The sequence below is a fragment of the Haemaphysalis longicornis genome, unplaced genomic scaffold (assembly GCF_048455015.1).
Source record: "Haemaphysalis longicornis isolate Haplotype H1 unplaced genomic scaffold, Haemaphysalis longicornis Haplotype H1 scaffold_3, whole genome shotgun sequence".
NCBI lineage: Eukaryota > Metazoa > Arthropoda > Arachnida > Ixodida > Ixodidae > Haemaphysalis > Haemaphysalis longicornis.
In genome coordinates this window covers 15853055-15866719 of record NW_027526335.1, presented here as the reverse complement: position 1 = coordinate 15866719, position 13665 = coordinate 15853055, and the positions used below count along the sequence as shown (strand labels likewise).

The 13665-nt window shown below is 46.5% G+C and overlaps 2 protein-coding genes across 2 annotated transcripts in view; one reads left to right on the top strand and one right to left on the bottom strand.

Moving 5' to 3' along the window:
- Positions 1-2757, top strand: part of LOC144174018 (myotrophin-like) — a 13866-nt gene extending 11109 nt beyond the window's left edge. The window contains exon 4 of the mRNA XM_077702421.1: positions 1100-2757. Coding sequence (XP_077558547.1) covers positions 1100-1186 — 87 coding nt within the window. The 3' untranslated portion in view covers positions 1187-2757. The remainder of the gene's footprint in view (positions 1-1099) is intronic.
- A 1371-nt stretch (positions 2758-4128) lies between these two features.
- The window catches only part of LOC144174017 (very long chain fatty acid elongase 4-like), a 51748-nt gene continuing 42211 nt past the window's right edge, over positions 4129-13665 (bottom strand). The window contains exons 6-9 of the mRNA XM_077702420.1: positions 12158-12329; positions 10958-11085; positions 8947-9096; positions 4129-5575 (exon numbers count right to left, since the gene is read on the bottom strand). Coding sequence (XP_077558546.1) covers positions 5426-5575; positions 8947-9096; positions 10958-11085; positions 12158-12329 — 600 coding nt within the window. The 3' untranslated portion in view covers positions 4129-5425. The remainder of the gene's footprint in view (positions 5576-8946; positions 9097-10957; positions 11086-12157; positions 12330-13665) is intronic.

The following is a 13665-nucleotide window of genomic DNA, read 5'->3' as shown; positions in this document are numbered from 1 at the left end:
AAATAGGCTAGAGTATGTGCATGCGCATAAAATTATCTGTCATAGGACTGTCATCTGCTACATTGTTCTCCTTAGAGCAACACACTCCTGTTGTTCTTATGTGCGGTGGCCGCTTCGCCAACCACCAAAGGTAACTAAGCAGTGTAAACATTCTTAATGCACGTGCCGCGCAAGTGATACAAAAGAAAAATCGAACACGCATTGGAGATGCGCATGGGCTTCAACTAACCCTGCTTTTTCACAAACAGTCATGCCGATACTGTGGCATAGGGCATGGTTTCTCAAAGTGGGTTCCGCGGAACCTAGGGGTTCCGCAGGCCCCTCCTCAGGGTTCTGCGAGCCACTGATAAATTTTCCCTGGTTCCGCAGTCGCAAAGTCTTGTATGGTAAACTTGAGGTGCGATCTTACTGACACTCACGCCCGAGTGTCAGTAAGCACATCTCGGCGTATAACAGAAACGCGCGAGCTGCGCAATAAATCTCGCCAGCAGCTTGTAGCCAGCCCGACTCCGAAAACGGGCCACGTGGTTAAACTATTGCACTTAAATCTCGGCCTTATATTACCCCCATGCGCATTTCTCCTGTTTGGAGATAGGTGCCGCTAGCGTACGCATTCGCGTAAAGTCGACGGGAAAAAAAACGATACCCTTGCTTGCTTTTGAATTTATTGCACGTTAATGTAGCATGAACAGAATGAAAAATGGCGAGAGAGAGGGGGGGTTCCTTGACACTTAACGGAACTTAGCAGGGTTCCCTGGGACCAACATGCTTGAGAACCCCTGGCATAGGGTATAGCGCTCTCAAAAAAACAGCGTAGCGGACGATGCTCACAAAAGAGAGGGCTTTTTGTGCGTGCGCATACTCTCTCCTATTTCACCTGTGGACACCGTGATAAGGCGCTGACATGCCAATCGGCCGTCGCTCCCGTGTTATTATTAGAAATCTTGGAGGCTGTACATGGTTTAGGTTGCTCATAAACGTGTTGTTTGTACACGTGCTAGTGAATTTGACTGCACCAGTGTGTTGGTGGCAGTGCTGCGGATCGGAAAGAGTTCTGGCCCCTTATCCAGTTGTGGTGCTGTCCTCTTCCTCTCCGCAGGGTGCCTCTAAGGAAGGCCACACGCCCGAGGGCCAGACCTACCTGGAGGCTGCCGAGAAGCAGGAGATTCGAGACCTGCTCCTCTGATGGCGTTACCCGGGAATCGCCTAGGACAAGAAAGATGCCCCCCTGCAATTTCACTCCAGCCCTTGAGAGCTGTGTTGGTGTTCACATGACGGCCAGTGCCCGTCCCCAGAGCATGGGAGAGGAGTTGATTATTTATAGTAGCTACGCTTTACGCACTGTCGGCTGACTGTGTGTGCGTCCTTATAGCGTGTTTGTATTCCTTTTCAATATTAGTTTTTGAGCAGAAGCTGTTTCGAAGGCACAGTTCACTTTATCTTTTCCTTTTTTTCAGCGTTCCAAGATTGAACACTGGCTTTTTATATTTCTTTCATTTTTCTTTTTTGTTTATGGCTGTTCTTTCTTTTCTTGGTTTTCCTCTCTTTTTTTTTCCCCTCCGCAATTTCTAGTTGGAGTAGCTTGGTTGGGCAAAAGTAAAGTGCCTTAGAGGAGTGGAAGCGCTGGTCCCAGGTTTTAGCAAGTAAAACAGCCTGCACTGTTGTCATGTGAAGACATGCGACACATGGAGTGACTTAAAACTGTTCTTTTAGCCAATCCTGCCATCTTTTATCCCACATTCAAAGTTGTGCTTTCCTCCTTCTATTCACTCCTGCCATTGAAACGTCTTGCGTCCTGCTGTAATGATTATCGAAAGATTGCCTAGGTCATTGTTTACCTCATCTTTGGAGTCTAGTAAAAGGCTATGTGATATCTCAGCATTTCCTTTGACGTTACAATCTTTTACAATCGTCTGTGTACTCAAGCTATCAAAGCCCCCTTCGTTGAGGCCCAGGATTGATCTGGCCCTAACTTTCTCAGAACCTGCCTCCATGGTCTGAGCAAGGATCAAAATTCTTTATATGTCATCTGCCGTCAGTGTTTATTTACATCCTCTTGGCAATAACAATTAGATGTATGCAATCCACAGGCTTTGGTAAGAACCTGTTTTCATATCAAGACACCCAAGACCCGGGCTCTTGTATGATGTAGGGTGGGCTTTGGTGGCATTCAGTTTTTTTCGCAGTGCTTGTTTGACGTGGTAGGAAGGCTTCACAGTCATGAAAGTTGGCTACATGGCTCTCAAACAATTTGTGTAAAAACCCTCTTAAACTCCAGTAAATTGGATGTATCTCTGAAAAGCTACATCCCTTCTTGTGAAGTCACGAGGCTAAATGCAAGGTAATGTGTAATATCCAAAAGTGTTTAGCGGTAGGCCTGTTTGAGGATGTCCATATATGTGTGTGTATATAGGAGACTGTGTCACTTGTTATTTACCTCAAAACGACTGGAATATCTGTCTAGTGCTTAGATATAACAGTCTGACGCATACACAACATGCGTGCGCCTCTGGGCGTCCTCCCAAAGAATGAAGCTTTATAGGAGTTTTGAGTTGATCTTCTTGAAAGTTATGGCATCTGTCCATTTACACTTAACACACCGCCCTGCTGCTGCCCTGTACTTAAGAGTGCTGTCCTTTCCACCCGGCAAAGTTGCTTAGAAAATTGCCGAAGCGGGCGGTGTGGCAGGGCGGGGTGTATTGGTGTCCTATTTTGCTGCCCTTTTGTCGAATAAACCTGTGCAAGCCTGAAAGAGCAGTTCTGCTGTGAAGTGGTTCTCTCCAGCCGTTCTTCCCGCCTTTTTACTGCGAAACCAAGCGAAAAGGGGCCACGAAGACAAAATGCAATTTTTGTTCTTCAAAAAGACTGCTTTGTCCCGACAACAATGATGGCAAAGTTTATTGCAAAGTTCAAACTGGTATTGAAGATGTTATAAAACGGACAAAGCAGTGCCGGCTCCCCAGCCACTCTCAGGGGATTTTTCTGTGATTTCTCAAGATTTGTTTGTGCGATGATGTCCGCTGAGCTAAGCCACCACCAAGAAACATGACTAGGTGGGCCTTTAGTTCTGTTGGATTGTATCACTCGGCTGGTGAGAGAGACATCACTTTAGCGAGGCTTAAGCGGGTTTATGGAAGCAGTGTGGCCGTGACGTTGTCAGCGCGGGTGACCAGAAGTATCTGGACCTCCGGGTCCAAGCTGCCCAGCGCTCCCTCCCACTGCTCTTCATTAACTAGAGAAAAAGGGGTCTTGAGGACAGGCCCACATAGAGTGGACCAGCGTGGCTGGGTCCCCACAGCGGGAATTTGACGACGGGAATCGCGAGGGGTGAATGCGATGCTGTGATGCTCGGCAGGCCCAAGAGTTTGTCTGCAGGAGTCACCATAAGCGCTCCTGATGGTTGGTTAGCTCGGGGTGGGCAGGAGGGTACCGGCGGTGAGAAAGGCGGTGATATCATGGTAGATGATTAACTGATCCCTGGCTGACAGTGCTCTTAGGGCTGGCATATATTTTATCACTGCTGCCGATATTATGTCACTGTATCGCTTGAAAGTTTGAAATTTTTAAATAGTTTTTGCATTTTTTCGGTTAAAAAATGTCTTTTGTTGTTGGAATGACGTTGAGTGAGTTACCAACAACTAGTTTATCAAATTGAACAAAGCTATACTATTTTGTCTTCATGCTCCCTAAAAGGTAAAAAGGTTCTTTCTGTTTGGCAAAGTGAGGAAGTCAACAGATGCTTGTAATGAAATGTGTTTGTTATTCTTAAAAAATGGTGCTGGTCTTTGCACAAGCTGCAATATCAAGCAATTTTTTTTTTTTCAAAATATTTATTTCGCTTTATCAGCACTACTGTCGTTGCTAGATTTCTTAGCTATAGGAAAGGAGCACTACCTTAACAGTAATGCATCATCGATCTTCACTGAGGTCATTGTTTTTACAGTTGTCCTGATTGATGACTTCAGTGACACTGTTGTGACTGTGAATTGTGAGTAGCATTATTCAACCTCGAATAGCGGTGCATTTATGTACCATGTACCTTTTCATGGTAGCGAGTCAAAGGAGCAGGGGTGACCTATTCAGTGTATTTGGAGATGCAGGAAGGGCCTAAGAAATGCGGAAGCGTCATGGAGTTGAGAAATGTTTCTTTATTATTTCTGCGAAGTAGGAAAAGAGCATTTCTCTCATTTACAGTGTAAGCAACCATTGTGAGGACCATTCCCCTTTGCTGATTCGCTGCACGAACAGGCGTGAGGCCGTGATGCAAGTGTCGTGTGAAACAGGATATGCAAATCTGTAGCGTGTATGGATGTTCATCATCTTTGTCACCGCTATTCACAAGGTGGAAAAATTACGGAACAGTATTGCGTCATTTTACAAGGCAGGCTGGCTGCATTCTCCTGAAGTTTGTGCGTGCGTGTGTCACACAGGAACGGTTATGGCACGCCAATGCCAACTTTTGCGGGAAGTTGTCCTGGTCGGGTTGTTGTATAGTTCTCGAGTTCAGGAGCGGGTATTTCTCCAATGCGCAAACAGTTTCTCGTCGTTCTATGGTGGTTGCCGTGTGTAAAATGCAATGATAAGCATTGTGTTATCAGTCACCTAGTGGCTGAGAAATATGACACTCTCATAGTTTATCCATACGTACATTGCTTAAAGCTTACAGAAGCCATGGTGCAGATATATATGTACAACGCAGTTTTTCTAGCTTTTTAGCTCATATTTTTCAGATTGAGTCAGATGTTACTCAGGTCCTGTTCAAAAATTTTTTTTATCAGTTTTAGCATTGTTAATCTAAACTTAATTTTAAGATATTTTTTAGATAGATAGATAGAAACTTTATTAGTAGGTGAGTTTTCTAGCCCCATGGAGTTAGAATTTATGAAAATGCATTGCACTTTACGTTGATGTGTCAGCTGTCGCCTTTTGTTTTCTGTTGTTTTTGTAGTTCCCTGTGAAGGAAGAAAAATTTGCCGGATGTAACGTGAACAGCACATTATTGCTAATGCGTTGCTATCACCAATGGGCGACCTCACAGCGTTGTGGTGACATTTGTAATCTCAAGCAATTCCTGGTAAATGTAAGAATCGCAGCTTCGAAGAAAGGTAGTGAGCAGCATTCCCGACTCTTCCTCTATCACAGTAGGCTAGTACACTATTATAATGGAAGCGTGTTCTGAGAGTTTGCTGAAGGTTCATGCCAATGAGGTAGCATACACAGTCAGTCGTGTTTCTACCAACATTGGCTGAATAGTCACAGCAGTGCCAGTCACATTTGGTGCTCGTTCAATGTTTGGCGAGCGCCCGGTGAGAGCATTCTGAATTTTAAATCCTACAGTTAAGCACATCTTCGCGGTCACTTCGGTGTCGACGTGCATCCCCGGTGTTGGTTCGCTTTGGCGAGGTGGTGACGGGGAGCCGTCGACTCAGTCCCGCTTCTTGGAGTCGGTGTCCATGACCCCCTCGGGGAAGCACATGGTGCTCAGGGTGGGCAGGAGGTATTGCTTGTCGATGGAATCGCTGTCCGCTTGAGACAGTTCCCCATTCTCCTTTGCTTTGCTTGCCTTGGCTTGATACTGCACAGTGAAATGGCGGGGAAAAGAAAACGGACGTTACAGTTTTGTGCAACGGTCTTGTAAGCTGCATAAACATTCCTTTTAAGTGCGAATGCACTTTATAAGCGACCCCAAACCATCCACCGCCGGCGGCGGCGGCGTCCGCAGTGCTCCTCTATATTTAAAAAAAAAAACAGCATCCGGCGCCAGGTTTCGATCCGAGGACTTTGCGGCCGCAGCGCGACGCTCTACCGACCAAGCCACGGACGCGACGCTGATATCACTGTTAGTGACGCGCCTTATATCTTTAACGCATTCAAACTACGTCGTCAGCGGCGTGCGTTGGCGACTCAGCGGCGTTATAGCGGCTTGATAACTGCGTGGTGTACACGTGATACTACAAACCCGATGGAAGAGATGGAAGAGAAGGCGGCGAAGCGGTGGGCTGCGGGGGCCGAGCGCAAGCGCCGCAAGCGGGCCGACAACCGTGCATTCGCACTTTCACATTCTCCCCCTCGGGGAAATGCGGGGGAATTTTTTTTTTGGTTTTGTACAGTAACTGGGCACCCACTTGCCGCGGTGGCTCAGTGGCTAAGACATTGCGCTGCTGAGCACAAGGTCGCGGGTTCGATTCCCGGCCGTGGTGGCCGCTTTTCTGATGGAGTCGAAAAGCAAAAACGCCCGTGTGTGCGAGATTTTGGCGCACTTTAAAGATGCCCAGGTGGTCAAAATATCCGGAGCCCTCCACTACAGCGCGCCTCATCGCCTGCGTTGCGTCGGCGCGTTAAACCACACAATCAATCAGTAACCGGGCACATGTCGAACACTGCTTGCTTGTTTTTTATCTCACAGTGTTAGCTGTCAGTGAAAGTTGTGGCAAGAACACTGCACAGCAAGCAAACTTCAGTACACATATTCGCAACGGATTGGCCACAGAGGTGAAAGTTCTAAATCTGGCTTTACAGGCTCGTTTCAGAAAGAAAAACTGGGATACCAGATCGCTGAAGTCGCAGGGCCCTTCCAGGCATACCCCGATTTCTACACCACGTTTGCCAAACAACATGGTTGCTTTTGTGTCTGTGGTATAGCGATAGGGATGTTATTACATTGTCGTCGCTGCTGACGGCGCACCACTGGAGCTATGTGACGCCACATCTAAACATTTTTTATGGGACAAAATTTCTTCATTGTCTTTACCTTTAGATACCCGGTGCAAGACAGACATCTTGCCATAACTTCCACTTCCCTGCATTAGCCAACACTTGTTTTCACTGTGCAGTCGCCCCCCCTCACTGTTGGAAATCTTTCGTGTCCGTCAGCGTCATGCACAAACTCAACACAGGAGGCAGATTCTACTGCACTCTGGCAGGCATGCACTGTGGGTGCCGGTAATCCGGCTTACACCTCAGCTGTGTCTGCAGATGGTTCAGCCAGCAGCAATGGGGTGTAGGCCCATTCGTCAATTGATGTTTCGTCTAGCAATTTGTAACAGGCCACTTGGTCACATAGGATTATTTGTTGTAAGGCAGTTTGTCACACAAGAAAGTTCTTCATGGGTGCAAAAACGAATTTCACTGTGTTTTCTTTTATGCAAAAGTTTACCAAAAATCAGTCGCGTTATGGCCAAGAGATGCCACACAAAATGGCCGACAGCTCAAAGAATAGAAAATGTGAAAGAATGCTAGAATTAATGTTAAATTTCTCAGAACAGCCATCATAAATGAAATGATTGAGTAGGAAAGAAAAAAAGCGATAAATTTGAGTCTGGATGGCTTTCGAACCCAAAAAGTTTGTAGCCCAAAAGTTCGTCCAAAAAGTACCGTAGATATACACGTTGCTCTGTTACAACTGTTAGCAACCATACTGCATACCAGTGCAGTGCTTGCATAGCTTTTTACTCTTAATTAACACGTCAACTGTATTACAGTGCACAGCAGCTGCGCTGAACTGTCGGGAATGATGAAAAGTGCCACTGTCTTCGAACTGTGACTATGGCTGCACAGCCGGCAGCAGAAAAAGCCGGGGAATGCAAGTGCGTTGAGAAAGGCATCGCCGCGCCATCTGACAATACACTTCTGGGGTTGAGACATCGATGAGCGCATGTGCTTCCAACCACGATCGCTACCATGTCTTTTCATTAACTTCAAAGTGGCCAAGCTGATCACATTCAGCATTTGGTGCCGGGTGTTGCTTTCCCTGCTCAGCATGTCTCTCTCGCAGTCTTGCATGCTTCAGCGGCAGATGCAAAAGGGGATGCGTGCGTGGCTCACTCTGCCTCAATCTGACCGATAACGTATCGTGCCCGTCTGGGCGACGAATTTCTGCCGCATATGTCCAAGAATATGCACACCCTCGTCGCCCGCTGCCAAAAAAGGGTGCAACTGCGAGCGAGATGTGCTGAGCAGAGAAAGTGGCGCCCAGTACCAAACGATGAATGTAATCAGCTTTGCCACTTGAAGCGAAGCAAAAGACATGGTAGCGGTCATGGTTAGACGCACATGTACACATCGACGTCTCGACACCAGAAGTGCATCATCAGGCGGCACGGCGATGCATTTTGCCAGCTCGTGTGCCCCAGCTTATTTTGCCGCCAGGTGTACAGGCGCCCCAAAAAGTAAACGGAGCTTGGGTTGAAGATTTTGAGTGGATTTCTACGCCATGTGCTTAGCCAGCAACGTCAAAGTGACATTTCAAGAAAGTCATTCTAGGACGAAATTGGGCCGCACATATTCTGTTTATACTGGCAGCCGGATAAAATAGAAATTAGTGTAATTTCACGAAGCCGTGCTCTGTTTACTTTTTGGGGCACCTGCACATACTATTCTTGCAGTGCTAGACTCCTTAACTGCACCGAACTTAATCTGCGCCAAAATTGGAACACCACTACTGCTCTTGCATTGCCTTCACCCAAGACTTATACTCTATCTAGTGTCGTTGAGTTGTAGCCTTGTGTAACATTGATGAAATTAGATGATGGAAGTGGCTTTTTCTTTGAGCATTCTTGGTAAACTTACTTTGTACTTTTGCAGCTACTATGAGTATTCAACAAATTGTCAAATTTGTAAATTTTAACAAATTAATCATGTAGGCCAACAATAATTTGGTAAAGCTGCAAGTCCAATTCCATCTCCATTTAGGGAGAACTTGTCTGTGGTTATTTGGTTGCATGTTACTGCTTTTTCTCTAAATTTAATTTCGTCTGTCCCACACTGTGCCCTATCACGCAATTTGCAACGAGTGTCTGGCAGACGCTTTGCACGTCTTTCGTATTAAAAACGTATAATTTGGCATACCATAAACAGTGCGTCTTCAGTGAGGCAGCATTTGAAGTACTACTAGTATGTGTTAGCGGCACCATGGGTGGCGTTGTAAACACCAAGGTGGCTGCTCACCCTGCTCCTGTAAGCGTGAACGTAGAAGTTGCCGAAGAGCACGAGGAACGAGAAGGCGTACACGATGAAGGCATACTGCATCCACCGGGTGAACTTGCAGCCGCTGAAGATTGCGTTGATGCCGAAGCCCAGGCCGACGCTGAACTGCACCTGTGGGCAAAGAACGAATTTTTCTTCAAACTACGAAGTTTCGGAGAAAGCTGTACAGCTTTCATTTGTAGCCGTACGGCTGCATTAAAGTGGATGTAAAACTTTCCTTCGCAAGAACCACTGTCTCCGGTTGCGGTTACACGGCGGGTTCGGGCCATCTGAGTGGTCGGTGGCTCCAAAGCTCCAACCAACCTTCCAATGGTCGGTTGGAGCAATGGGATGTTTGGCCTCGCCCGTTTGTGAGTCATTGGATGTGTCCATGGGTGTCAGCGATAGGGCGCAAAAGAGTGTCCTCTGGAGTTAAAATGGAGGACCACGAATGCAAAATACAACTAGATGCACCACTACAATGGTGCTATATCACGCCTTTTGGCAGCTGCTTTCACCAGTGTGGCCACCGATTGCACAAATTGCACCCTGCGATGTCTTAAGAGCTGGGCAAGAAAGTGGCTGGTGAGTTGCCAATGCTTGATCGGTTTTCCTTAACAGCCAGAATCATTTAAACATTGCGTTGAAGTTGGTGTTATTGTTATTAGGGCAAAGCAATCTTAATAAAACATGCTTGTCTTTATGGTCTAAGAAACTAAAGCAAATGCGTTAAATGAGCTTACTGTTTATCAACCTTTTCTAAAAGGCTAGGAAATACATGGAAAATTTCTGCTCATTTGTTTGTTCCATTTTGGGGTGATATATTTGGTGTGCCTCTCATGACTCCTCCTAGAATCTGGAAACATACTGCGGGTGCCAGTGGTGGTGTGTGTGTGTGTTGTTCGTAACGTTAATTTTCTGGGGGTGATTTGTCGGTGCTATCCTGGGGCACATTCAAAAGCTTACAAGTTGAACACATGAGAGGGTGGTGTGGAACTTAAACCCATAACTTATTGGTGTGGAGGTGAATTTTGCATTCTAGAGTGCGAGAAATGTTATTCTGAGTTTTTACCTCCCTGGTACATACCGTATTTACCCGATTCTAACGCGCACCCGATTTTCCTGGCAAAAAAAAAAAAACGAAAAAACTTCCACCTCCGATTGTAACGCGCACGGGACTTTGTGACCCAGAGAAATGAATGCGAGAGAAACGGGCGATTTATTTCCCGAAGTAATCTCACTCGTCTCACTCCTCCTCGCTCTCCGCTGGCCACAACATCTCAGCCTCGGTGCCTTCAAGCGCGTTTGCGATGCCACACTTCTGAACTAACGTTCAACCATGGTCTATGGGATCGTGGCCCACGCCTCGCACGCCCATCCCGAGAGCTTCTCGTTTTGAATGCATGGGAGCCGCTGCTGCCATTGCTGTTATCAAGCGCGCAAGTGAAACGATTTGAAGATTTGTGTGAACGCCGATAGAAAGGCCTAGGCGCCTAGGCTTGCTGCGTCCGAAAAATCGTTGCTAAAAGCTTTGGCGCCATCTTCAGATGGCGATGGCGATGGGTCGGACGAAATTTCCGCTGTTTCGGCAGTTTCGGTTTTGTATCCGATTCTAACGCGCATGCGATTTTTCGACCTATTTTTTCGAAAAAAAAGTGCGCGTTAGAATCGGGTAAATACGGTATGCACTTTGTATAACCAGAACTCCCATTCTGCATTTGCTATTATTTTACTGCAGGTTTGAGCAGTTGTGTGACGATTAGCCTGCAGATCCTCTCGTTTTGATTGAAAGGTCAATCATCAGAACTGGAGAAAAAATATTTAAAATTTAAGAGGCATTTTTCGCATTCACTCCCCTTGCTGCTGAACGAAAATCTGCTACGATTTTGTGAAGGTCACGGCACAAGGCAAGCACATTTTTATCTGGGCGCTATCGGCATAGCGTTGATAATTCACCTTCTCATCGGAACCGCCAAAAGCGCCAGAAACTTACGAGCTGTATGAGAGTGAGGTGCTTCTTCCACCAGAGGTACTTCTGCACAGCGGGTCCCAAGGCAGTCAGGCCGTAGTACGAGTACATCAGCACGTGCACTAGGCAGTTTATGCTGGGACCAGGGGCAGCTGCGAGGAAAAGCAGGACATGTGCATCCACCCTTCCTGGACTGCCCTTTCTTCTTTTCCCTTTTTTTACCAAGCAAACTAATGCTTGTGCCAAAGACAGAAAAACAATGTAGAACAGACATATATATACGTCTTGCATGCGTACCACTACAATATTCATAAGCTGTACAACTAAGGTAACGTCCCATAAACACCATATAAAAGTACCATGACAGGTCTATTGTATACGTTATCCTTCGTGTAATTTGGATGGGTTTTTTTGTAGTTGTAGCAACGTTGAATATATGTAATTTCGACCCCAACGGTACGTCTCCTGAACATCTGCAATGTCGATTGCTGATGTCTCCAGGACATCTGCGCCACGTAACATGGTTTGCTGGGGGGGGGGGGGGGGGGGGTAGAATTCATGGGGCCCCAAAAACACCCTAGCTGCAGTTGTGATCCTTTTTGCGCACGTTTTGCATGACCAATACCATTGCCAGCAGAAGGGTTACTCAATCTATACATTTACACTGCATCATTTTGCACTAGATATCGTATCCAATGGATGCTTTACAAAACTGGTCCTTGGGGCAGCAGCATTTTGTATTGGGAAATGCATGGAAAAACCTTTTGCAATGTTTTGCACACCTCTTACTCCCTCTGGGCAGGACCAATTTTACTGAATTTTTTTAGTAGCCTCCTAATCGTATTATTAAGGTGCACAGCATGCCAAACTGAACTGAACGTGAAATGTAACGATTTAAAGCTGTAGCCAGGTTCTGTACCATTGAACACCTAGAATGTTGAATGTGTGGCATTTGAATGCAGAAATATTGAATGGAAACAAGCCTTATTTCTTGAAGTGTTGGTATTTTAGTGTGCCGTTCAGTTGCAGTGAAGGTGCTGCTTGTTGCCGTTCGTGTTTTGCATGCATACCCCATTATTTGTCGCTATGCCAAGCTCTGGATTGACGCAGTGCCATGTTATTTGACTCCTGGACCATCCGTACCTTCATAAGTGAAAGCACACGGTGGCCAGTCTCATGCACATGCGGAATGCAGTGAGGAGGAAGAGCAGGGGTGCGACTGACCAGATCCTCCGGCCACCCATCGTATGCCGATCCACCAGAAGAAGAACATGGTCGAGTGGTGGTAGACGTGCAGATACGTGAGCTGGTTGTCCTTCTTGCGCAGGACGAAGAACACCGTGTCCATCAGCTCGATCAGCTTGCTCATGTAGTACCACCAGAGAGCGCGAGCGATCTGTCCTCCCCGCCGGAGATGCAAGAGGACGAAAGAAACGTTCAGAGCGATTGCAAAAAAGGGGAACGAAAACAAACGGTCAAGACAGTGTGCACTAATCAGGATGGTTACACTGCCTTCCCTAAGGTCCTTAACTACAAAATTTGGCCGTGTTTTAGGTGACACAATGACATTTTCAGTCACCTGCCACGGTGGCTCAGCGGCTAAGGCGTTGCGCTGCTGAGCACGAGGACGCGGGTTCGATTACCAGCCGCAGTGGCAGCTTTTCCGATCGAGGCGAAAAGCAAAAATGCCCGTGTGTTCGAGATTTTGGCACACGTTATAAAGATCCCCAGGAGGTCAAAATTAATCCGGAGCCCTCCACTACGGCGCGCCTTATCGCCTGTGTAGCGTCGGCGCGTTAAACCACGCAATCAATTAGGCATTTCTGGTCATCTTTCAAGCTATGCGAAACGAAACACAATGCACCAATTGCTCGGCTTCACTGCACAAATAGTGTTTGTGTGGTGGAGCCATTAAGTAGCTGGAGGGTAGTTAGGACAACTCTGCTGAGCCAGTTAGTTTGGAGTGAAAGGAAGATTAAAGAACAATGAGCCTGAGTTTAAGCCGGTGCTGAAACAAAGAAAACACGTGCAGAACATAACTAGAAAAGTAAGAGATAGAAGTATAAGGTTGCCAGACAATTAAGATAGCTAGGAGGAAGGCAAGGGCCCACATCTGCCGAAGTCACCAGAGCCGAAGCCACCAGAGAAGTGTTAGCATCGAAACCTGGGCTGCTTCGGGCTCGAAATAACTGACGTGGTTTCTAAAGCGACGAAATGCGATGGACGAAAGAGAACATCCATGGTGCGTCACGTTTGCTCTTTCAGCGACCCTTTTTTTTATCATGCCAGTAATCATGAACTCATTTCAGAGCCCTAGCAAAGAAAACCTTTCATTAGTTAGTACTGCCATCTTCTGGCTTTCTGGTAGCACTTGAAACCAATGGGTGGTGACCAATTGCTTTTTTTTGTTTTTGTTACACCAAAGGATCAACGTCACAACAACAAAGCTGTTTCACAAAAGGTTAAAGACTCTCACTGGCATCTGTTAGCGCATAACCCGTAACTCCATCAGTGCAATGGTAGACGAACTACACACCTGCACCAGTATAGGGTAGCATGCATTGTCCAAAAGTACTCACGGCTGTTTTGCTTGCTACTTAAGGATTGTAAATCATTCGTTGGTGCAGCACGGAAATAGTCGTTCGGTTAACCCAGACAAGAAGCGTTTCCTTTTTACGAGATGGTTCCACTTGCAGAAGCACACACAATGCAAGATCCTTGCTATACATGTA